Here is a 24539-nt window from a genome sequence, read left to right as displayed (position 1 = left end):
TTGAGTAACTGAAAAATGTGGACAATCAGAGAGATCTGCCACATGGAAATTACAAGATTATGGATTCATCCTAATGTCTGATACAATATTGACCTAAAAAGCAGAACTTTCACAACTGGAGCTAATTAGAGGTCATGGTATTCATTATCATGGGACTACAGAAAACAAGGACAGAAAGAAGCTAAACAGAACATTCAATTTTATATCCAGTAGGCAAGTAGTTGTTAATTCCTTAAAAGATGATGGGGTAACTGGGTGGTGGGCATGAAGGAGGGCACGTGATGAAATGAGCACTGGGTGTTATATGCAACTGATAAATCACTGAACTCTACCTCTGAAACTAATAATACACTATATTTTTAATTAATTGAACTTAAAATTAAAAAAAGGAAACCCAAAAAGAAAAAAAAAAAAAAAAAGATATCCAGGCAAGTGATATCCATGTGATAAGAGCATGTTGTGTCCAAAAATATGGGAAACATGTAGCTCCCAACAAGGCACAAGGCAATTTACCATTATAAATAGTCTTAGTTAATGTTTATGTATAGAAACGTGTATTTGCAAATTCATTTTCAGGTCACTGAAAATAAAACCCAGAAACCTATTTTCACCCACGTGTTGAAAACAAAGGTATATGAAATTATTTCTGTAGTTGCTGCCTGTTCTTAGAATTATTCCCTAAAACAGGGTATGTGAGAATACTTTCACACAAATACTAGCCAATTAAAAACAATCAAGACACACTTGACTGATAACACACTACTTTCTGTTAGGTTTTCTAGCCGATTAACATTACATTAATAAAGACTGGAAAGTTTAAGAATTAATGGACTCTACAGGAAAAAAAAAAAAGAATTAATGGACTCTAACCAGTAAGTTTCAGCAGCAGTTAGCCAGAAAGCATTTTTACTAGGCCCATATGAAATATCTTTCATTCATTAATACAGAACCACAGGGCATACATAGACATCAGAGACTCAATGATCTAAAAGGAGTTCTTAGGGAAACAAAAAACTTTTCCATTTTCATTCTGTAACTGCTCCTTAACGACAGTGAGTATTCTTTCTTTTGCTGGCATTCTCTTTTCTCTCTACCTCAGGACACATTTACAGACGCACTGGCTGCTCTACAGACATGCTAAAAGTTCCTGCTGTGGTTGATCAAAGTTGGAATGCCTGAGGAAATTACTCAACTTAGACAGCCCGGAATTATATCTAGCCAAATGGTTACAGTGCTCTACTTTTAACATGTGTTAAAGTAATATTTTAGCTATCCTGGATGTAAGTTGAGAGAACATTTGTTTGCATCACACTCTGTGAACATTTGAGTCAAATATGTTGCATCCAATACCCAGTTTTAGTATCTGGAACAGTTCATTTTTTTTCACTATTCAATAACACAAAAGACAACATATTTTATGTTGGGGGGGGAACCCTCACATAAAACAGCACTTGTATTAGAAACTAAGACTTTTTATGATCCTCATGAAACATCCACACTCTTCTAGAAATGTCAGAATAAATGCAACAAATGTTGATACTTGTTCATTAGAGCATTTGTTGATCTGGCATACAATATTCTGTCAAAAAATGGAAGCATATTTTTCTCTAATTTATTACCAAAAAATATTTTTAATAAAAAAGCACTGTACCTCTGTACTCACCTCCTTTCTATTATTAATCTGCCTAATTTGCAAATAAATATATAACATAATTAAGCAGAAAAAGGACATCACAGCAGTTTATTTTCCTATTTGTTTTTTTTATTGAAAGCCAAAGAATTGCAGTACAAAGAGTTACTTGTCAAATGTAACACAAATCTCTAAAATAAAATATTGGCTCCCATACACTTGTACATCTGAAATAGTTTTAAACTTTGTTTTAGTTGGATTCTTTACAATGTCCAGGAAGAGGTTAGCACACACAGTACCTGAAATTGTCCTTTCCACATGAGCTACAATAGAAAAGACAAATGTAGCTGTTTCTCTAGTAGAGCTAAATTTGGAATCCACTTACATGTCCCTTCAACCTAAATAATTACACCTTTTAATCATGTTGACAATAATATGGAAATATCACTCAAAAAGAACCTAACAGACCACGGGATCACAATAACTTAAAACCATCCTTCTATCAAATGTGAGGTGAGGGCATGGTCAGAACTGGAGGGCAGAAAGGGGCATTACTAACTTATAAGTAGTAACTTATAATGCTTCTTTTTTATTAAAAAGACTTCAACACACTAGAAAATGTTAACATCTGCTCATACTCCAAGAGAAGAAAACATAAATAAGCTCCTCACCACGGATTTTCTAAGAAGCCTAACAAGTGTTAACATTGTTGATACCCTATGTTATAGTATAAGCATGTCATGAACGGCCAAGAAATGTGTGTACCATGCAGGAGGCTAGACCCTAAGTGAGAATGACAACCAGTAACAACTCCCTGGCAGTGGGAATGACCAAAGAACTTTCATCAACTGGGATGCCTAGATTTCATTTTTAAGTTGCTTGCTCTGCTACAGTGAGATGCAATCCTGCATTCTTCTAACATTTAAGTAAAGCCTACTACACACATAAAAACTAGAGAAAGACAGACAAAGAGAGAGAGAATATGAATAAAAGAAAACTGAAGCAATATTTTGTCCTGCTTTAGAGCAGGAATTAGGATGTGATCTTGATGGGATTCCTAAAAATCATGTAACTTAAGTCTCTTCCTCATTCCTTTCCAGATTCTAAATAAAGGCCTGGGTCTGGGAAAATGGGCAAAAATTTAAAATCAGAGGGCAGTCTTTCGGACTAACCTTCATGATATCAGCCTGTGATTTTGCTCAACACAGAAAAAGCTTCTTAGCCCAGAAATTACAAAAAGGAAAAAAAAAAAGATGTTCAATTGTAAAACTGATCCCCAAATGCACACACACAAAATGATTCAATAATCATAATGCTACAAATCTAAGGGCTAATGAATCTAATATCTCTACTAATACATGACTCAATTCATAAGTCTAAGTTGCTTCCACATAACCAAAGCACAGACTACCACCAATTCCATCATACTACCAAATGTAGCTTTAAGTAGCTCAAAACTGAATTCCAAAATGTAGTATGTTCTTGGAGAATAACAATTCCAAGAGCAAAATGAGGGTTCACATATAAAACTACAGCTCCTCAGGAACTGCTAAGTCTACTCTTGGACTATATCTTCTACTAGGTTTGGCCAAGATGAATACATTTGATAAGTTCCACATATCTTATCAAGAAATGGCTAGAAAAAAATGTTTCGTGTTCCCATCAGTACAAAGTAAAACATAACAAGCTCTGTACTTCAGTGTTTTGACTTGATCAAAAACTAATACACAGCTTTGATACAGTGTAAAATTAAATCAGACTGTAATAATTGATTCAGTTTTCTTTTTATTCTAAAAAAATTTAAAGGAAAAAAATCACTGCTGTTCCATTAAGCAGGTACTTTGTGCTAGAAAGCACATTTAATTTCTAGGGCCCTAGAAAAAGAACAGATGTACCTACTGTGTAAACACAAACAGTAAGTTACAAGTTGCCCCTTAGTACTAAAGGCAAGAATCAGCATCAGTACTCAAAAATGTTTTAAAAAGAGTGTAACTTACTTTTACTGTCCCAGGCTAACTGGGCTCGACATGTCTGGTGCTTCTTTGTCTGCACATGGCCACCCACAGCCTGTCTTCTAATTAAATCAATGCTCTAGCAGCAGAACAAGCAAACAAGTTGCCTCCCATCTGCGTACAGCTCTTCAGGACACATTTCCCTTGGTCAGAAGGTGGAAATTCTTGGGAGAGGTGATTTTCTCTGCCTCTTCACAAGAAGAACATGGATACTTGGCTGGATGCAACTCCATGAAGTGTAACTGTGTATGTACACCTCAAAAAATAAAACAAAAAAAAAAAAAATGCAGAGAAACATAAAGACTCTATAAACAGCTGGAATACACAGAAATACTGAAGCACCACTGGAAATAATGCTAAACAAACAGGCAAAATGGAGTCTCTGACTGAAATAATCAATGATACCAAGTTGAAAAAAAAAAGGAAAAAGAGCATCTAAAGACAAAACTCAAATTTCATGCAATGAAAACAGGTTAAGTACTACAAAGGATAAAAGGTAAAACTCCTTGCTTCAAATACATAAAAACAGGTCCTCCCCATATTATAGAGAATAAAAGATATTATCATATGAAGAGAAAAATGACTTTCAAGAGTGTTAGGTCTAAAATTAGACTCATCAGTCATATTATGGTTAATGGGCACTTGTATATATGTGAGCTAAATGCATCAAGCTGTCTTTCCAATGCGTTCAGCCCCTTGTGGGAGGGGAGGAGGAAGCAAGGAACCACCGAAATACTCAGCTACCCTCTGCTTATGAAAAGATGATTTCTGCAAAACAGAAAATGTTCAGAAAAATGGAGATGCTTGTTTATTTACATACTTTTCTAACCTCCCAAATACACAGAAATGCCATAAAACAAATGCCCCTCTTTTTTTATTCAACAACAACAAAAATAAAACACTGAAGTAGGGTAGGGGGCAGGATGTGGTTAAGTGTCTACTAACAAAGAAACTCCACAAGCAAACTTGCGAACAGGTTTTGTTAAGAGAAAGTGGGGCATATCAGCCTTTCCCAAAGTTCCCTTCCATCCTAAATATACCCATATGCCAGGAGCAATCCATACCATCTCCATGACCACTAAGCATTTCAAGGACTGGCAGGCCTTAGGTGCTCTCTCTCTCTCCCTCCCTGTGGCACATTGACAATTCCAGCCCAAGAGAAGGGGGTGTGGCCTAATCCTGCAGCTGCACAGAGACCTGGATGGGGGCACCAACAACAGACTAGTCAACAGTGATGACATTCTGGAGGGGCACCTGAGTGGCCCAGATGGTTAAGCATCTGCCTTCAGCTCAGGTCATGATCTCCAGATCCTGGGATCAAGCCCCACATCAGGTTCCCAGCTCAGCAGGGAGTCTGCTTCTCCCTCTCTCTCTCTGCCTCTCCCCTTGCTTGTGTACACTCTCTCTCTCAAATAAAATCTTAAAAAAAAAAACAAAAACAGTGATGACATTCTGGAGATCCCTGCTTTAAAGAAATGCATGCAGGGCTGGCTCTGGGTGTAAGAGGATATAGAGACAGACAAATGTGTGACGATATTATATATAATAGAAATATGCAATAATGCAAATATTTTTTTCTCTCACACCCCAAACTATCAGCCATCTATAAGAAGTTACTTCTTAAAGAACTTTCCTAGAGTTTATAAGCAAGCATTACATTGGATTATATAGAGACCCAGAGACAACAGACTGCTTAGCAGACAGATATAAAAATGTGTGCCCGATATAATCTGTTCTTTAAATGTTAAAGCATTTCGACAATAAACTAATTTCAACCATGACTTACCATCTTCCCTGATCAGAGAGAGCCTTGAAGGATGAATCAAATCAAGTCAGCATAAGAGCTGCAGGGTCCACTTAGAATAATATAAACTCAACAAAACATTTTTAACAAAGGAGCCTGTGCAAGCTGCCTTTCACTATATGAAATTTCAAAGATATATCTACCACTATTTTTAATGCACAGTATTCTACTTACCAAAATAACTAGTTTTCAAAATGAATTGACCAAAATCTCTCAAAGCCTACACCAAGATATTCAAACTCTCAGCCAGATTCATCAGTTTTCTCATGCAAGACTACAAATAACCTCTCAAAAGTGTGTCATTCACATTTCACCTCCGATTCCTTATCAGAAAGGAATTCCTTATTAGAAAGGTCTTACTAGATGTTTTTCAGAAAAACATCGGTGTGCAAAGGGAGCTTCAGTATTTTACAAGTAGCTTGTTTCCCATTGGAATCTGTGACACATTTTCTACATTAACAGTTGTATCATGACTCATCCAGATCTATAGCCAATTTCCTCAAAGAAGAAATTCATATCATAAGCTATCCCATGTGAAATGCACAAAATTATGGTCTAGAGTTTACAATCCACTGCCACTACCTGAACCAAAACTATTCCAAAAGCAGCCATGAAAACAACTGTCTCCCAGATGAATAGCCCCAGATAGGAAGATCAGATGTTTCACAACACCTCTTCTCCACTATGAGTGAGATTAGAACTGTACTATCCAATGGATAGAAGTCACTTACCCATCAGTTGTAAGGACAATCTCAAAAAACCTATCAATAGCTAAGTGAAACAATGGGACCAAATCAGTTTAACAATAAATTAAATATGATCTATAAACTGGCCTTTCCATTTCCCTCCTCACATTTTGAGGATAAATAAAATGCATTTTGGTGTCATATCATTTTCATTTTCATACTGCAGAGCACGCCTCAAATGGAGTGGCCACCTTCCCTCCCAAAACCCTGAAGAGAGAAGCTGGTCAGTTTAACAGGCAGGAACTTAGGCACTCACCTCCCCACTTCTTTAAATGAAACACCCCTCTAGTGTCCAGAAGTGGTAGTCTTAGGATGACACCACTGTCTGTAGTGGTAAACAGGGATAATGAAACTACACAAGGTGATCGGTTTCCAAGAAAAGCTCAAAAATGATGTGTCTAGGTGACCTGCATAAGTGTGCTTGTGTCTATACATATAAATTTCTTTTTCTTTTCTTATTCTTTTCTTGTCTCTTCCTCCCCTATGGCATGGAGTTGAAATCAGTGTACTTTTGCCTATTTGGGTAAGTGCAAATTCTCATTTTTTTTTTTAAATACAAGGCTAGATACCCCCTCTAGCCAGTAAGAACCATTAAACCATTTCAGTCATTTCAGCCCACAGTTAATAAAGTGTTCAAGGATTCTGCCTAAGTTTAAAAAATAAGGGGTTTTTTTTTACTCAAAAAAAGTACATCCCAAAGTCAAAAAAAAAAAAAAGGTATGATTTCAGCAATTAGGACAAGACTTAGCTTTATTGAATATATTGGTCAAAACCAAAGAAAAGTAGGTACTCTCAAATTAAACATAACACATTATAAATCAAAACTCCCTGGGCCTTTTCAGTAAGCTGAAAGGACTCAATATTGTTACTTATATTTTTCTAAGTACATAAAATATTAGAATCTGATTTCCTTATATCATTCCATTGACCTAAACTATTACAATACTCCAACTGAACTCTTGAAAACCTCACCTTGTTTAAAGGTGGTGAATCAAAGCAACCAAAACTGCAGGGGGCAGTATAAGCATGACTTCCAACATAATTCTTAAGATTTAGGAAAACTCTTCCAGCTAGTCTTATTAGCCATTAAACTACTAACATATTTCAAAGATTCCACATAAAAGTGAATTCTTAAAGATAATTAATTGAACTTCTCCAAATTTAACAATGGGGGTGAGAGGGAGAAGTACACTAAACTCACTCAGGTGTATCTCATGCTCCCATTATCTATATAGCAGAGTCCAGTAAAAAAATAATAGAACAAGTTTGTTTAAAAAAGAACTTCATATCCACACTCTTAAAAAACAGAGGTCATCATTCAAAACTATAAAGCTCACTTACTTGTAAGTAACTTACTATTCCAGAATGTATTTTTAATCATTTTTAAGCATAAATAAGTAAACTCAAAGTATGGTTGATTGATCACTGGAGAAAAATGTAGTAAAATATTCAACATGATAGAAGTATGACTTGAGAAAATTAAAGTTATTCTAAAATGAAAAGAAAAGAAAAACTTAATTTTACTCAATTTTATATTCATAGTTGCCATTACAGTATTATCTCCCAGCTACTCATTAACCTTCTTTTTCTTTCCCTGGACCCACACTGACTTCATCCATGCACCACCGATAACCTCAGGACATCCTCTTATGCACAAAGGAGAGTAATTTGCAATTAACAATTTAATTAAGTTAGATGAAGCTTTCCTTGTGTGTTTTGAGTAAAGGTAAGATCTGCTGGTAAGTACATCAATCTTCTTTCTTGCAGCACTTTTCTCCTTTCATCCACACTATATAGTTAATCTTTTCCTGGCATTGTAAAAACATGTCATTCATAGTCACCATAAATATTCAGCTCATATATATCATTCCAAAGTACTTCATAACAGTAATAATTACTAACTTCTCAGGGGTGCTTACTATGTGTAACACAATGACCTAAGTGCTTGTCATATGTTAAAACTCAATCTTCAGAACTCTATGAAATAGGAATTACCCCCACATTATAAATGAAAAAACTGAGTAAAGGAGAATCTGTGAGGTGCCCAGGGCTAAGGACTGGTAGAGCTGGTGTAAGATGTATCAGTCACAAACAGGAGGGGACCATATATCCGAAGTCAGATGTCTCAGGAACCAAACTACAAAAGAACTTGTACCCATCATAGATGTTCACCTTCCTCGACTACACTTGGACCCATCTGAAGGCATTAACAGGAGAGATTAAAATCTACAAAGCATGATCTAAAGCATAGCTCCACAACTAAGTAGGGGAATATACAGAAAACACGGCCAGGGCTTCTGGTCAACTCCTGAGCAATTTTCATAGGGAAAAGCAAGGCCTGGCCTAACTGGGTAGGTACTCTGATATGAGAGCCTAAACCAAAGGGCCACAATCCAGTCAACTTGGGAAGACCCACTCCATCCACCTCCTACCTCAAACTCATCACTGGTTTATCTTCATATCTTGATTCCCCAAGCAATCTTCTCAACCAGAAAACTATTTGTTCACTATAATCCTCTAAACAGACTGACACAAATCTATCTTCTCTAAGTTTGAACAACAAAAGTCAGTCTTCCGAAGGCCTCAATAATCTCCAGGACAAATTCATCCTCAAAGTTTCAGTCCCTCAATATAGAGTACAAAAGTATAGTGACCTTTAGAGCCTCCCCACTGAATTCCTCAATGTCTTCAGTTAACTGGAAACCAACTTAATAATCACACTGGACAAGACACACTTCACACAGCATGGCTTCAGGATACAAATCTAATTGATAGGTTTATGAGGAAACTTCCCCTTCTTCTTTAGACACTTCTAGACAGCTGTAATTTTTTGTTTCCTAAACAAGAGAACATGTATTACTTTTGAGGAAGGGGAGTTAACTTCAGGAATTTTCCTATTAAACATAAGAAAATGTGGGTATCCAAACACCAATAACTTTTGTATTCATGAAACTCACAAAAAGGGGTGGGGAAGAGGGATTTAATCAACTTTTATGTTATTCAGAGACGTCCCCAGTGAAAACAACCTAATAATATATCACAGGTTTCTTCATAACCTTAATACAGTTGGGAAACATTGGTCATATAATTGATGATTAACTAACTCAACACTTTCATGTCATTTAAGAATAATGAACATAAACTCACAAATATTTTAAATAAAACATAGAAAAGAAATACCTCGAGTTCCACCAGAGCTGCAGTCACTGCATCTGTCGCAAGAGCACCAGCCTGTAGCTTTTCAATTGCCTATGAAACCAAGGAGAGAGATTATTCACTGTAAAACCACAACTTCCCAAACATAACCAAAAACTTTCCAAAGCCTTAAAGAAGTGTAGGAGACATTTAGAGTTAGTAAAAATTAATCACTAGTTCCATTCCATACTTCAAGACATAACCTACTTAGATTTAAAACAAGCAAGGGTTTATATTCAGGATAATTCATGATATAGTTCACTTATCATTCAAATTAAGACAATGAATAAAATCTAGCCACTAAATGCAAAGTGCAGGCGATTTAGTAAGTGAAAGGGTTTCCTTCATGACACGGCAATTCAAAATAGCCATAGACATTATGTGAATTCAGTTTGGTTTAAATATCCTGATAATTCAAAGGAGGGTGCTTGTATAAGCACCAGGTGTTGTATGTAAGTGATGAATCACTAAATTCTACACCTGAAACTAATGTGGCACTGTATGTTAACTGGAATTTAAATATTTAGAGAAAGAAAAAATAAATATCCTCATAATTCATATTTTACATACATAATTGAATCTCAGACTAAACTAATAACATCTTCTCCCACTGCTACTACTCTCCACACCCCTAACTATAAAAAACAGTGACTCTCAATCACAGAAATATTTCAGAATCTTTAGATGAACACATACATGTGACAAAAACATTTTTGGTACTACAGTGGTTCCCCCTTATCCACAATTTCAATTACACCCAGTTAACTGCGGTCCAGAAGTAGATGATCCTCTTTCTGACATAATATCAGGTTAAGAGTAGCCTAGCACTATGCCCCAATGCCTGTGTCATTCACTCACTTCATCCCACCAGAGAGGCATTTTATCATTTCACATCATCCCAAGAAGAAGAAGGGGTGAGTACTGTACAATAAGATATTTTCACAGAGAAAGGGACCACATACACACAACTTTTATACACAACACAGTACAACTGTTTTATTTTATTATTAGTTACTGTTGTTAACCTTTTACTGTGCCTGATTTATAAGGTAGACTTTATCATAGGTATGTATATATAGGAAAAAACATGGTACATATAGGGTTCGCTACAATATGCAGTTTCAGGCATCCACTGGGGGTCTTACAACATATCCCCCATGGATAACGGCAGACTACTGTATGATATATTGAGATAAACAAATCATGTTCTTTTGTAATATAAACTATAGACAGTAAAGGCCCATAAAATCACCTAACTTCTGTAGCATAATGGAAAGAGAGAGAAGGAAAATTGATTTCTAAATGAACTATTAAAGCACCAATTTAGTCAACAGAGAAAATGCTCAAAAGCTAAGAGTGGTATTCCTCATTAAACTTTTAAGTTCATTCATTGTGTAAATTGAGGGGGCTGATTATACATTCCAAATGTATTAGGATTCTAGGACTATAGTTATAGAAAACATTTTTTTTCAGATGAAAACATCTTAAACTTTGAAAATTAAGATAAAAATATGAAATAGTTTAGAGAACTTTTAGCTTTATTATAAATTTCAAAAACAATAAAATCCCTATAACAAAATATTCTTATTTATTTATGTGATTTCATTCGTAAGAAAAAGCTTGGATCTCTAATAAAGTATAATCTTTCTTTTAAATGGTATTTAAATGAAAAGAGCTGGAAGAGACCCATATTTACACACTATATAATATCCATTAACATTATATTTGCATAAAATGTAATGGAAGCTTTGCCAAAAAGAGTATATAGTCAAGATCAAAATAAAAACAAACAATATTTCTTCTGAGTCCATTCCTGCCTCCACACTGAGTTTCCAACGATTTAGCAAAACCTCAAAAACCAAAGAGAAAAAAAGCACAACTGAGAACAAGGGCAAAAGCTAAACTCAGGAATGACAATGAATTTGCTATGATACAAACTACATAATGAAAAACAGAAGGAAAAAGCACAGGATAATCTCCCCAAGAAAAGCACCCATTTTAATTTTTTATTATTTATTTTCTTCCCTTCGTAGAAAGACACATTGGCTGCCTTTTAACTGTTTTCCCTACTCCTTCAATGGAGCTCAATGCCTTTGCAAAGATTAAAAGATACATGATTATGTGCCCACAATTCCAAAAATACAGACTTTAATCTGGGAAAGGAAGGGAAAGATCTAAGCATCATTTGGAGAATAAAAAACACAAAACAAAACAAAAAAGAGACCCTACAAATATGAGCAAAATAATTTCATGGTCCAAACTAAAGACTACCTTAGAAGTCAAACCTTAAAATTCTGAATTTCAAGGTAAAGCTGCTTGCTGGCCAAAACTGAAATGTTTCCATCAGACACACTCTGTTCATACCTTCTGACAAGCTCGTTTGCATACATGTTTATATTCCTTGGCTTTGGATTCGGAATGATAACCTGCACCTGTAGTGGAAAAAAACAACCAGTTGTTAGTTATCATTAAAATATTAGAGATTTTACTTATATAAATAGGTCATACAAACTGATGCTCTCCTGGTGACAATAAAGCTATTGTCCTGTATGTATGGAGTTTTCAAATTCTAATAGCTTCCTTCTCTACCATAAGCCTTTTTAATGCCATGTCTTACCTCCTTTTACAAAGGCTATTTTCCTGCCAGAGGCACTAAAAATAGCTCATATTCCCAAACAGGCTCCACCAAGACCATCTTCTTTTGAAAACCTCTCTCCAAAGTCAGGAGTTTTTTTTGGTCTGGAGTTGATATAACCCAGGAGGTGTCAGGGACAGAGTCCCTTCATGTTCCTTTCTGTTGACCTTTAGAAAGCCCCTGCCACTTGGCAAATTACTGTTCAGAATCCTGAATTCTTAAGAGTAACTTCGGAAAACTATGTAGTTTCTAAATAACATTTGAGGTTGAGGAGTATTACATCCCACCTCTCCACAACCACCAAATACCACGGCTCCCATGCACACTTTTTACATCCTGTCACTGTCGTAATATAACTCATGGTGTCTCTGAAACCTCAGTGACAGCATATTGTAGTCTGCCTATTAGAAATCCCAGTGGTCCCAAACTCTTAAACACCCAGCAACTTCCTCAAGAGAATCGCTCTGAAATTGGTTTCCCTAAGAGGATTAATACCTGCTTAGTTAGGGATTTGAGAATAATCGAAATAAGAAAGAAACCAAGACAAGGGTCCTTAAAGTCTCTTGATGATTAGGCTTCTAAACAAAGTTCTTTAACTGAGCTCTGAATCACCCCCTCATCCAGCCACCAAGTTCCCATGAAGGAAGGTTAAGAACTGCATTTCTAAGCCTCAGGGCTCCTCAAGTGAGTCTACAGACTCTGACACAAACTTACCCCAACTTTCCTCAGACCAGAGAAAGAAATGGCTCATGAATCTATCAATCAGGGACCCAGGAGAGCAGAAAAGATGCCAAACCAATAGGAATCCATAATCACCCCAATTCTAATCCTATTTCTCAGGAGAACTCTGAAACTTCATAGAGCCTGAACCAATATTTAACAGGCCTCTCTTCATAGTTCTCTAACACGTCTGTCATCTTAGATCTGGGGGCCCCAATCTTTCAGCAGTATTTCCCAAATCATGGGACACTACTGCTAAATATATAACTTTAGTGTATGGATGACAGTTTTAATAGGATTTAACATATAAATCCTTCTGTTTTGAATAAGGGAAAAGTCTCAGCATGGCCACAGTACATCTTTCATATCTGGTTAACACTTGGTAATTTCTCTATCTAACAAAGGAAAGGTAGCCTCAGAATCTAAGCCACTGACATACAACAAGATTCAGCTAAGATTTAATTACACTGTTTTGGTTGCACTGTGTTTAAAGTTATTTTCTCCTCACACAAGTGATACTGACATATCATTTAAGGTAAGTTTCATCTTTCAAGTTTTAAGGTAAAAAGTGTTGAGCTTTTTAATATTAGGTAAATAGTATAAGTAGTATACAGATCAAGGAAAAATCAAGAATCTAAGATTCAAATGACTAACATTTGGGCAAGTCTCCTCTAGTTAAAAAAAAAAAAAGTTTTAAAATCTCTACAATGGATAAGGAACTGAAATTTTGTCCCTTAAATGTGCAAGACATATATTTCTGCATAATCAGTCTATCTGACCTTCTAATAACTTAGGAGAGGGTCACCTTAACCCACATAATTTCCTGCCATGACCCAGATTTCATCCTATTACTGCTGGCCCCCAGCAGCAACTTCATCTAAGAGCCATTCCCATCTAGTGAGTGTCTGAAAGAAGAGGGATCCCATCATCATAGTCATAGAAAGCAATGCCTTCCAACTAATCAAAAGCTCTGTTGTTGCATGTTACAAATCTGGAACCTTTCTTGTACATTTGTCACACACTCATTCTGAATGAAATAACTCACTGGGTATCATGAAAGATGCACCAACATGGTGTAGTAGAAGGCAGGCGTTCTGGTTCCAAGTCTAAATCTAACTGGGTTATTTCTAAAATTTACCTCATTTCTTTGCAAAATCTTTTGAAAGAAAAGCAAATTGAACCTGGGTTTTCCGATTCTCCTGGATTAGATTCTGTAAGACTTCCCAAGTTATCTAGTCCAGATATAGCCAAAAGTTAATGATCAGGCACAACACCAGTTTGACAAGAAGAAACAATTCTACTCCTTACCCCACATCAAAGTTAATCTTGATTCCACCCTGCTTGCCTATCTGAGGAAAGTTAAAAGGAGATCCAGCCATTCCTTCTCCCTTCACAGAAGTCATGAATTTTAGATAAATACAAGCAAATAAAAATGACTTAAAAAAGAAAAAAAAAAGCCTCCTGGGCAGACCTGAGCAGAGCTGCACTACTCTGAAACACAAACTCTTCAATGATCAGGGACCCAGAAGTCGAACTTCACTGCGTCTGTTCTCCAGGTCCTCTGTATTGTCAAAAGCACTATATTGGGACTAAGGACCCACTTACGGGTGACTCAACCTGGCTGTAGCACAAACTAGCCGTGGGGCTAAAGCTGCTTAATCTCTCTTCCTCACTTGTAACATTAAGAAGGCAAATTAGTTCTATGGCTGTGTAATCATATGCTAAAATGGCCATAGTTGGGGCGCCTGGGTGGCTCAGTCAGTTAAGCACCCAACTCTTGATTTTAGCTGTGATCATGACCTCAGGGTTGTGGGATGGAGCTCTACATTGGGCTCCATGCTCAGCATGGAGTATGCTTGAGATTCTCTCTCTCCCTCTCCCTCCTCTTCTGCTCTTCCCCCGACTCGGAACTCTGTCTCTCTCTGAAAATAAATAAACAAAATCTTTTAAAAATAAATTAACTAATTAATTAAATAGCCATAGTCAAACATGGGGTCAATAAAATTTTTCAGCAGCATTTTTAAAAACACAAACCAGAGTTTAAGAAATTACTTTGTCTGATTTTAACACTACCTAACTGCATCTATTATATGGGGTAAAAGTAAATAATGGGGTAGAGAAGTGAAGAAGACATAGGAAGAGCTGTCATTATAAGATCTTCCAAGCAGGAAGTAGGAGAAACCTATATTGAAGTCAATCTCTTTGGTTCCAACTCCTCTCTGGCAGTTTGCCTCCCCCAGATGTGAAATTCAATTCTCAGTGTACTTCAAGGCAAGAAAAAAAAAATCAAAACTATTTTCATCTTCCAACTCGTCCACTGAGAGCTTACCTGCATGTACCAACACAAAGCCCCCTCGCTTCTCCTTATGGGACTGCTTTGTTTCGAACTCTTTGACTGTTATTTTAACAGCCGAAACCTGAGATGATCTGGAAGGCAGCCCTTCTCCAGAACTCATCCCCTTCTCCATGGTCATTCTCCGAGATTACCATCTTCTATTGGGAAAAGTGCATACTTCCATCCAAAAGTAACTGCAGGAGAGGAATTGCCCTAAAGAAAAACAGGCAAAGATGGTATATATTTCTTTCACTAACACACACATAACTTATACAAATTTGTGCAAAGATAACTTCCCAAAAACCTAATTTTAAAGTTATTTAACTGGGTAATACAAAGAATACAAAAAGGTTAGAATTGAAATCTCTGTCCATAGACAGTACTTGCTTAAAATCATATAAACAAAAGAACTGTTGTAAAAAGACTTCATACTGAGTCCAAAGATATTCTATCTTTCATTGTATTTACACTGAAGAAAACCTCAATATAACTTCAATATCACTTTCTACTCCCTTTAATCCAAATGCTAATAATCTCTGGGACATTCTAGAATCACAGGTGATGCTGATAATATCACCAAGCCTTGACGTAAAGCCGAGATTGCAGCTTACTTTTTTCCCCCAGCTTTATTGTGATATAATGAACATATAACATTGTGTAAGTTTATGGTATTCAAAACAATTGACACACACATACCATAAAATGATTATCACAGTAAGACACCTAGATTCACACTGGTAGGTAAAATCTAGACCTTATTCTAAACTGAGAAGTAGGGAGGGACGCAAGTCTTTCTTTGCCAATATAAAACATAAATAGTCACATAAAAAGTGACTTAGCTACCTAACCCAAAAAAGTGGTGTTACTCAAAGTGTGGTCTGCAGACCAGGGCTTGTTACCAGTCTGCAAGAGACTTATTTTATTAATATAGTAATTGGTTTCTATACACATTTTCAACAATGTGTATACTTCTTATAATTTTTTTCTATTTCCTTTTTTATTATATTTTTGAAGCAATTTTACCTATTAAATGTAATAAAATTGAGCTTTTATTTTTATCTCTTATTCTTTTTTTATTTAAATTCAATTAATTAACATATAATGTATTAATTGTTCCAGAGGTACTGGTCTGTGATTCATCAGTCTTATATAATACCCAGTGCTCATTACAACATATACCCTCCCCAGTATCCATCACCTCTCAACCCCATCCCCTGACCCTCCCTCTCCTCCAGCAACCCTCAATTTGTTTCCTAAGATTAAAGAGTCTCTGATGGTTTGTCTCCCTCTCTGGTTTCGTCTTGTTTCATTTTTTTCTTCTCTTCCCCTATGATCTTCTGCCTTGTTTCTTAAATTCCACATATGAGTGAGATCATATGATAATTGTCTTTTTCTATTTCACTTAGCATAATACCCTCTAGTTCCATCCACATCGTTGCAAATGACAAGATTTCAAATTTTTGATGGCTGCATAATATTCCATTAATCTTTCATATTTCAGTTTTTTTGGAGCTTGTTTTGGGGGGTTTAGTTTTGGTTCTTTTAGCATTTTGTAAAAGAAATAGTCAACAACGGATTGAACATTTTTTAAAATGGGTCCTTTACACCAGAGATGGTCTGAGAAGCACTGCAACATGGCATTTTAACTTCTTTTAATTCTTGGTTAAAAAGAGTCCATTGAACTCTGAAAAACAAACTGAGGGTTCTAGAGGGGAAGGGGATGGGGGGATGGGTTAGCCTGGGATGGGTATTAAAGAGGGCACATTCTGCGTGGAGCACTGGGTGTTATGCACAAACAATGAATCATGGAACACTACATCAAAAACTAATGATGTAATGTATGGTGATTAACATAACAATAAAAAATTTAAAGTAAAAAAAAAGAGTCCATTGAATTTTTATTATATAACACTTCATTTAAAGGACAAATAATTTTAAATCAAAATATATATGCTCTTGTATTAAAATGTTAACATATATTCACAAATGCAGGAAGAAACTTTTGATTACAAAAGTGTGCTGATGTTGATTAAATAAAAGTGAACTGAAATACCTGCTTTTGTTTTTGTTTTGTGGTGGCAGCTGTCTTTCTAAGAATGGATCTTCTTCTAATGACTTCACAAGGATCTGCCTCAATTACTTTTATTTGACTTTAGCTATTTGGTTATTTCTCTTTGGTTATTTGACTTTGAATACTATGTATTCATGTGTCATCGACGAAGTGGAATTGAAATGATTAGCAGTCCATCTGCCAGCCTATACATGCCATCACGTCTGACCAGGCCATGAAATCAGCTGGGACCCACTAGTCCCACAAACATAGGTTGAACGAAAACTCAGGCCTTGGAAAATTAAGAGTTTCAGTTAAAATGAAAAAATATCCAAGCATTATGGGTTATTAAACTTCAAGCTACTGCCTCATTGTTATCAGATACACTTTTTCATAAATAAGAAACTGAAACATCTATATTTAACAATGAATAAGGTTGATGTAATAGGCATGTTCATGTATATGAGAGATTTAAAAACATTGCTTCCAGGCTTGTCTGAAAAAAATAAAATGTGCAAGATAAATTAATATGCTATTTCTTAAGCAATCTACCATCCCTCAGAGACTATCTGAAATATATTTAGAAAATCATGTCATCTCCATAAACTCCTCCAAAAATGTTGGCCCCCAAAGTTCTGCAGGACTGGGAAAGAAACTTAAATACAGGCTATGCAATGTACAACTCTGGCCTCAACTCCCAATGGTTAGTGGAATGTTTTGATTTGAAGCAACTTCTACTCCCAACATTAGTTTTTGTTTAACTCTAAACCCATTAAAGGTCTGACCTACCTAATAAATAAAGAGTTCCAACAAATGACTAAAAATAAGACAACAAAGGGCAAATGGGCAAATCCCAGTTAACAGAAAAATTGTATAACAGTTTAAATAGATCAAAAGATGCTAAACCTCACTCAAAAGAAAGATAGAAAATAAAACTACACCCAAATGCCATTTTTCAACTTGGGTTGACCAACATCAAAATGATATCACGTTTTGAGGCTATTGAGAAACAGAAGTTCTCATACACTGTTAGGAGCAGCATAAGATGACAAAACTCAACAAGGGCAATCTGGCAAAGTCAATCAAAATTACAAATGCACACTGAAGGATTATTTGTAATAGTAAAGATATAAACCAACAATATGTCTTGATGTAAGTGGTTAAAATAAAAGCAGCCACTGGAAAAAATGAGAATATTCTTGATATACATATATAGATTGACTAATCTTACAGATATATAAGTAAAAAAGGCACAGTACAAAAATACATGCAATGCCATATTTTGAGGGAGGGGAGAAAAAATAATACAGCTAAGTATATACGCAAAGTACAAATCTAGAAGAATATGCGCAAAAATAATAGTGGTCACCCAAAGAAGATTTGAAAGACTGATGGACAAAAGTGGAATGGAAATTTTATTGTTTATTGTTTATACTTTTCAATATCGAAAAATCTGAATATATTGCTTTCCAAAAAAACTTTTTTTATTCATTTATTTATTTATGGAAACATAAAGTAACTAGCTAAATCCAAGTTCCAAAATAGAGCAAGCCTATGAGATCTCACTTAAAAACTTCAGTAAGAGGGAAAATACCATATGCTGAAGGTTCTCAACACTCATTCCACCTAGGGCAGGAATGGACAAAAACATAGCCAACCAACAATACTGGCCCAAAAAGTTTTTGTTTTGTTTTTCTGTTTTTGCTTTTGTTTTTCTGGATCTTGAATTTCTGAGGCCACACGAACTACAGGTAATTCAAATTAAAAAAAATCATAGTATTTGATCTCTACAGTTCAGACTAAGGAGTAAAAAATAAATCATTACTGTAGATTAACATCAAATATCCCTAGGATTATTTTTTATCAAATTTGTATTCACTTCATTATTACAAATCATTATTTGAAATTGATGAAGCATACTTACATCAACATACTGTTCTGCAAGAAAAATGTCGAACATTTCAGCTAAGCTTTGAGGTAACATTCAACACACAAGGTTTCCAATGAAAGGAAATGTATAAACATGTTATAGTTTTTACACAACAGAAAACAGTTGTATAGCTCATTTTTTATAATGCCTTTATTTCTGAATAATATGCTTGAAAATGGACATTTTGCAATTTACTACTAGTGATGATATTCAAATTCATTTTATTGTTTTTAAAACACTGGCAACTTGTCCATCCTCTGCAATAGCTGCATCAAAAATTAAACATAGAGTTAGCATATGACCCAGTAATTTCACTTGTAGGTATATACACCCAAGAGAACTACAAACATGTAGTACAAAAAAATTGTACATGGATGTTTATGGCAGAATTATTCATAATAGTCAAAAAGTGCTAACAACTCAAATGTCCATGAACCAATAATGGTTAAACAAAATGTGGTATATTCATACAACGGAACATTAATTAGCCATAAAAAAATAATAATTAAGTACTAATACATACTATGGCATGAATGAACCCTGAAAACAGTGAAAGAAGTCAGACTTATAAAAGGCCACATACTGTATGTTTCCATTTATGTGAAATATCCAGAGTAGGCAAATCTAAAGAGACAGAATGCAGATTAATTGTTGCCTTGGGCTGGGAAGCTAAAGGGGAACTGGAGAGTGACTGCTAATGGGGGCAGGCTTTCTTTTGGTGGCAATTAAAATGTTCTAAAATTGCAGTGATGATTGCACAATTCTGAATATACTAAATACCACTGAGTTGTACACTTTAAGTGGATAAATTAATAAATTAATAAAGTTGTTTGGAAAAAAACAAATTTCCTGCTTCCCATAAACTGTATCTTTTCCCATAAGTGTATCTTTTCCAAGTTACCAAACCTAATGACCTTTTCTTACTCTGCTACTTGCAACCTTTGTTCTCTAGATCCCCCCAATCGTGGCAAGCACGCCAATCTCCCATCCCAGCTCTTTATGACCCCTCTGATCCTTCTCAACTTTGTCCCCTTACATGACTCCCTGTCCACAGGCCTATTCTCAAATGTCTCCTTCAGCAATTTCATCCACTGCCAACCTTTTAAAACAATCCTCTCTTAGTAAATCAGATTATTTGTAACTCTCTATCTTCTGTCTCTTGAGCTCTAGCGCCAAGTCTCCAGGATAGCCTAGTTCAACCTGGATCCTCTTCACTTTTTCTTTTTCTTTTTTTTTTATTATGTTATGTTAATCACCATACATTACATCATTAGTTTTTGATGTAGTTTTCCATGATTTATTGTTTGCATATAACACCCAGTGCTTCATTCACTATGTGCCCTCTTTAATACCCATCACCAGGCTAACCTATCCCCCCACTCCCTCCCCTCTAGAACCCTGTTTATCTACCCAAAACAATCTCATTTTTCCACAGAACTCTAGTTCTTCCCACATCACTCCTTATTTTTAATAGCACTAATCCCTTTCTAACTCACCTGGAAGTCATCTTGGACTGCACGTACTTTCCAAATCTTATAAATTTCTCCCTCAAGCATTTAACTGCTTTTTCCCTACTGCCTCGACCCTTGTTCAGCTCACATACCGCGTAGCATGTTACAAAAAGCATTTTAACTTTTCTCCCCAAATCCAGACTATTGTAAAACAACCAACTACAAAAGGCTGCCAAAATAAATCTCATAAAGGACAACTCTAATCAAAATCAAACAGCATGCCAAAAGACAAGAGCAGACAATACACGCAAGAGGAAATATAAACTGGATATCCAATATTAAGGAAAGAATATTCAAAGAAATATAAACAAAAATGGAATCTTCCTAACTAGCACTGTATTGCCACCATAAACTGATGTAAGTAACCATTTTGAAAATGAATGTCAGGAAGTATCAAAATCTTTAAAATGTTTAATTTTGTATATACTATTTTTCCAGAGATAATCTATGTATGAACTAGTCTATAACAAACACAATTAACAATAGTACCATGGATACCCCTAAGGGAGAATGAGGGGCAAAATGAAAAGGAAACGTGATTTTCTCCTAATAGCCTTTTGCATTTGATTTTTTTTTTAACCAGGTACTATCTACTAAACACAGATTTAAGTTAGCCATCTCTGAGACTAAGATGAATGCAAATTAACCTGATTATCAAGGTCAGAAGAGAAACTAAGAATAAAACATCGTTTTTGCTCCAGGGACTTTCAAGGCACTGATTTAAGGTCTAAATTTCAACCCCAGTTCTCTCAAAGACTTTTATTCCCCTACTGCATGTGATGACACTTTTTTTTTCTTTATACCATTTAGAAAATTATGACATGTCTGTTTGCCCCTGGTGTTGAAGTTTTTCACTCTAGATTTACTTAGTCTCTTAGAAGCAGTCAAAGAATAAGTCAGGGAATCCATCCATCTTACAGCAAAAGGCTTTTATAGAAATCCAGCCCTTAAGCTATAGCAACTGATGAATAAAGAAGCATTCTGTTGCTCTTAACATCTTGACATTGAAGGTTTAATGCCTCATTCAATGAGCTCCAAAACACACTCATTTCATCTTTGACCCAGTAATTTCACTTCTGAATACACTTTCTACCAAAATAACTTCAAAAACAGAAGAGCCTTATGCCTGTTATGCTGTGTTTAACACAGGATAATTTAGAAAAACAAAAATCTGGAAGTGACCTAAATGTCCAACGTAGAGAAATAGTTAAAAAAAATGATAACCTATATTATTTATGGTCAATTGGTTTTCAACAAGGGTGCCAAGACCATTAAACAGGGAAAGGATAGGGGCGCAAGGGTGGCTCAGTCAGTTAGGCATCCAACTCTTCATTTTGGCTCAGGTCATGATCTCAGAGTGGTGAGATCAAGTCCCATGTCAGGCTCCTCACTGGGTGTGGAGCCTGTTTAAGATTCTCTCTCTCCCTTTTCCTCTGCCCCCCTTAAAAAAAAAATTAAATAGGAAAAGGATAGTCTTTTCAAAAAATGGTGCTGGAAAAAAACAGATAGGCACATACAAGGAATGAACTGGATTCCTACCTATTCCTACCTACCTATTCCTTGATCCACATAGATCAAGAACTAAATGTAAGAGCTAAAACTGTAAAACTCTTAGGAAAATATATAGTAGTAAATCTTCATAATCTTGGATTTGGCAATGTTTTAGATATGACACCAAAAGCACAACCAGTTAAAGAAAATATAAATTAGAATTCACCAAAAGTTTAAATGTTTGTACTTCAAAGAACACTATTCAAAAAAGTACAAAGAAACCCCGCAAAATGGGAGAAAATGGAAAAAACATTGCAAACAGTATATGTGATAAGGGATTTGTATCCGGACTATATAAAAAACTCATACAATATCAAAGTTTTTTAAAAATTCAATATAAAAATGAGCAAAGGAATTGGATTGACATTTCTCCAAAGATACACAAAGGGCTGATAAGCATAGGACAAGATGCTCAACGTTACCATCCAAAAGGGAAATGGAAATCAAAACCACAGTGAGGTACCAACATTACAGCTATAACTCAAAAGACAGATAGTAAGTGTTAACAAGGATATGGAGAAATCAGAACTCTCATATCCTGCTGGTGCAGTCCACTTTCGAAAACATCTGGCAGTTCCTCAAAAAGCTAAACAGAGTTACCATATGACCCAGCAATTCCACTCCTAGATATATGAGAAATGTAAACATATCCACACAAAAACCTGTACATGGATGTTTACAACACAGTTATTCATAATAGTAAAAAAGATTAAACAACTCGAATGTCCATTAACTGATGATGGATAAAAATGTGGCATATTCCTATAATGGAATATTACTCAGCCATAAAAAGGAATGAAGTACTGATACAAAATACAACATGGATGAACCTTGAAAACATTATGGTAAGTAAAAGAAGGCAAACACAAAAGGCATAATTCCACTTACCAGAAACGTTCAGAATAGGAAAATCTACAGACACAGAAGTAGATTAGTGGCTGCTAGGGACTGGGGGAACAAGGGGAGGGGAGTATCTAATTAGTGGTTGCCAAGGACTGGGGGATCAAATGGGAAGTGACTGTAATGAGTACAGTTTCTTTTGGAGATGACGAAAATGTTCTGGAATTTGCGGTGATAGGTGCCCAACTTTATGAATATAGTAAAAACTACTGAAATTTACAATTTAAAAGGGTGGGTTTATGGTATGTGAATTATATCTTAATAAAAGATCAATCTATGCAATGGATGCAATGTATAAAAATTATACTTTTTGGTTATAATCATATTTTACACACACTATGATCATAAATAGGTTTAAAATGCTATAAAATTAGAAAGGGATCAAAATGCTGGGTTGGTGAAATTACACAGGTGATCTTTTTAATTATTCCTGCATTTTCCAGATATTCATTAATAAGCACGCACTGCGTTTTACAAATGGGGGGGTTATTTAAAACAAACAAAAAAGGAAATTATTAAACTCCCGAGTGTATAAAAATTCCTTAGCTTAGTATTCAAGGATCTCAGTCACATGGTCCCGAAAATACCTTTTCATTTCCCCTCCCCTACAGGGGCGAGTCAAGTTACTCCCTCCTTCCGGAAACACGATGCCCTCTATTTCCAGGGCACCTCCAGCTCCTGTTTTCCACCCTCCTCTCCAGCTGCTCCTTCTCCATCTTCTTGGTCCTATCCTCCTCCGCGCCCTAAGCAGTAAATGCTAATGTCCTGACACACTCTAACCAGGCCGCTAGCTATAACACCACGGGGCTGTTTTGGCCCCAGCCAGCCACGCAGGACTAGGGCGCACACCCTCCGGGCTCTGCGAGCCTCCGACTCGGAGAACCCCGCAGCCCGCGACTGCAAAGTGAGTGAAGGACAGCGAGGGCTGCCCGCACAGACAGTCCCTTCCCCTGAGAGGGAATAAGACTGCCAAGCTGAAGCCAAGGCTTCGGGGACCCGCACAAGCGCCACGCGCGACCGAGGGGTCGAGGGACGTCCCGGATCCGCTCCTTCAGCACCGCCCCAGGCAGTGGGCATCCTGCGCGCCGCCCCCTCCCGGCCCCGAAGAGGATGTCCCAGCGAGCGTATGGGCCTGGACAGAGGCAGCGCCGCAGCGCCTGCAGCGGCGCGGACAGCGTGAGAAAGAGGGACACTCACCCGCGTCAGCCCCGAGCCCTCACAGCACCGGAAGTAGTCACCCGCCCGTTGCCAGGGTGAGGAAGCGGGGCTGACGTCAAGCTTTCCCATTGGGCATGCGCGTAGCCACGTGGCCGGAAGCATACGCCCACGCGGGGGCTCTGACCCTGCCCACTGCTTCCGAACGTTTCACCTGGCCCCTGAAGTTACACGCAAACTTCACCTGGAGCCTCATTCTGAGCTGCGCAGGCGCCGTTGTCAGTCTGTTCTCACGCAGACTCTTAATGAGCCGACCTATTGTGACTGTACGGATCCAAGTGTTTGGCAGACGAGCGATATGATAC

General features: G+C 36.5%; 1 protein-coding gene across 4 annotated transcripts in view; it reads right to left on the bottom strand.

The window, feature by feature from the left end:
* The window catches only part of TASP1 (taspase 1), a 293567-nt gene extending 269302 nt beyond the window's left edge, over positions 1–24265 (bottom strand). For 2 of the 4 annotated variants that reach the window (XR_003610774.1, XM_028112987.1), the window contains exons 1-4: positions 24217–24265; positions 15072–15290; positions 11752–11819; positions 9373–9441 (exon numbers count right to left, since the gene is read on the bottom strand). Coding sequence is in view for 2 of the 4 variants with exons in the window: in XM_028112987.1 (XP_027968788.1) it covers positions 9373–9441; positions 11752–11819; positions 15072–15216 (282 nt within the window). In the remaining 2 variants the exon portion in view is untranslated. Of the gene's footprint in view, positions 1–3627; positions 3899–9372; positions 9442–11751; positions 11820–15071; positions 15291–17130; positions 17470–24216 lie in introns of those variants that run through there. The other 2 variants (XM_028112988.2, XM_028112989.2) reach the window with 2 other exon arrangements.
* Between the last annotated feature and the right edge of the window lie 274 nt (positions 24266–24539).

Source organism: Eumetopias jubatus, unplaced genomic scaffold (genome assembly GCF_037043125.1).
Source record: "Eumetopias jubatus isolate StellerSeaLion01/CBP00866 unplaced genomic scaffold, mEumJub1_p1.0 scaffold_9, whole genome shotgun sequence".
Taxonomy (NCBI): domain Eukaryota; kingdom Metazoa; phylum Chordata; class Mammalia; order Carnivora; family Otariidae; genus Eumetopias; species Eumetopias jubatus.
This window is presented reverse-complemented; position numbering and strand designations above follow the sequence as displayed.